This window comes from Vitis riparia, chromosome 16 (assembly GCF_004353265.1).
Source record: "Vitis riparia cultivar Riparia Gloire de Montpellier isolate 1030 chromosome 16, EGFV_Vit.rip_1.0, whole genome shotgun sequence".
Classification (NCBI taxonomy): domain Eukaryota; kingdom Viridiplantae; phylum Streptophyta; class Magnoliopsida; order Vitales; family Vitaceae; genus Vitis; species Vitis riparia.
This window is the reverse complement of record NC_048446.1, coordinates 6781696-6783451: the sequence shown is the minus strand read 5'-3', so window position 1 is coordinate 6783451 and position 1756 is coordinate 6781696. Positions and strand designations below refer to the sequence as shown.

General features: G+C 40.8%; 1 protein-coding gene across 1 annotated transcript; it reads right to left on the bottom strand.

The window, feature by feature from the left end:
* Positions 1 to 302: 302 nt before the first annotated feature.
* LOC117933097 (ethylene-responsive transcription factor ERF105-like) lies at positions 303 to 1345 on the bottom strand. Its single transcript, XM_034854484.1, has one exon. It carries the CDS (start codon positions 1257 to 1259, stop codon positions 426 to 428), a length of 834 nt encoding a protein of 277 aa, XP_034710375.1. The 5' UTR covers positions 1260 to 1345; the 3' UTR covers positions 303 to 425.
* Positions 1346 to 1756: the final 411 nt, after the last annotated feature.

Genomic DNA, 1756 nt, shown 5'->3' with positions numbered 1-1756 from the left:
ATCACTTTTTTTAAATGAATATTATTCAAATTTCAAGACAAAAGAACTCCTTTTCGACCATTTCTATCAAAATATTTAATATTTCAAAAAAAAAAAAAATACTAATTACCAAAATAATTGAAAGAAATTTATGAAAAATATTGTAATGAAATGAAGTGGCAAAACAAGATGACATTCTATACTTATCCGGTTTACTCCATAAGGAACACAAAAAAAATTACATAAAAAGAAACCTATGTACATTAGTTTCTATTAATTAAACCCTCAATTAAGTATTTTTGTGATAATTGATTTGGACGGCATTAAAAAGGAAGAGTGTGAGATTTTTTATCCATAAAAGATTTAAACATATTCAATATACTGTTCATAGAGTATATAAGAATTCTAGTTACATTTGGATGTCTTTGGTATGGTAAACCCTCGACTCAGACAATAAGCTGAGAATATGCTATCCAAGGATGGGGTGATAACGGCGTTAACGGTGGCAGATAGAACATTCCCTCCATGTCTCCCTCCTCCCAGACGGCCCTCCAATTTGACGGAGTTAAGGGACAAACCCCCAATACATTACTGGCTGCCGCCAGTGTGCGGTCAGATTCCGGTGAGTGCTCGTCTTGCTTTAAAACCTTAATCTCCACTTGTTGTCTCTCTTCAGTCTCACTGTCTCTCTCCCTTTTCCGGCCAGATGTCGCTGGTGGGTCAGAACCCGACCAATTGTCAGCTTCAAGAGGGAAATTGAGAATAGCTTTGGAACCACGCATCTTGAAAGCAGCTCGATCATAAGCTCTGGCGCCTTCAATGGCAGTCTCGAATGTCCCCAGCCATACCCTCGATCCTCTCCGATTCGGGTCTCGAATCTCCGCCGCGAATTTCCCCCATGGCCGTCGGCGCACGCCTCTATAATGCCTGATATCGCCTGAATCGGACTCCACCGGCGACTGAGAAACGGTGGGCTGAGGGACTGAGATGCTGAGTGGAGGTCGCCGATGACCTAATGTGGAATTTTTGGGGGATTTGGTTTCAAACTGGAAAAACCCTGATGGAGCCGAAGTAGAACAGTGGAGGAGAAAAGGGTTGTTTTCATGTTCATGGAGATTCGAGTAATTAGAGAGCGGAACAATATCTGAGGTGGAAGGACTTGAATCAGAGGTTGAAGTTTGGGATGGATCATTTACATGAGAGACGAAGCTTTCGAAAGCTTCAAAGTCGAAGAGAAGTTGTTGGTGAATGAAGTGAAGCGATGAAGCTTCTTCTGCCATATCAATGGAGATGAGCACTGGGAGGTAGTGTAGTATTGGCACTGCAAACAAGTAGAGAGAGTGAGTGGAAAGGAGAGAGTGGTGGAGGTATATATAACATGATAGATAGAAAGAGGAGGTTTCAGATGAGGTTCCTAGTTGGGGGAATGAAACTTCTTTGTGGTAGTTGATGTCATTCCTCCGACAAAACAAACGCAGTGGTTTCTAGGGTACCTCGGTTCTTCCCACACGTTTGCGTCATTGACCTATATGAATTAATCAGTGGTACACAGCTGTTGTCTACATGCCACGTGCATGGCTGAACTTTTTTACTGTTATATATATGGGTTATGCTACATGAATAAAAAAATTAAAGAAAACCGACTCTCGGGCTTAACCAACCTTATCAACCTGCGGGGGGAAATTAATCTCATGCACAACACATTGATATCATCTATTACAATAACCATTTATAAAATCTGTTTAAATGTTTAATATAATAATTGTCTTGGGGGAAT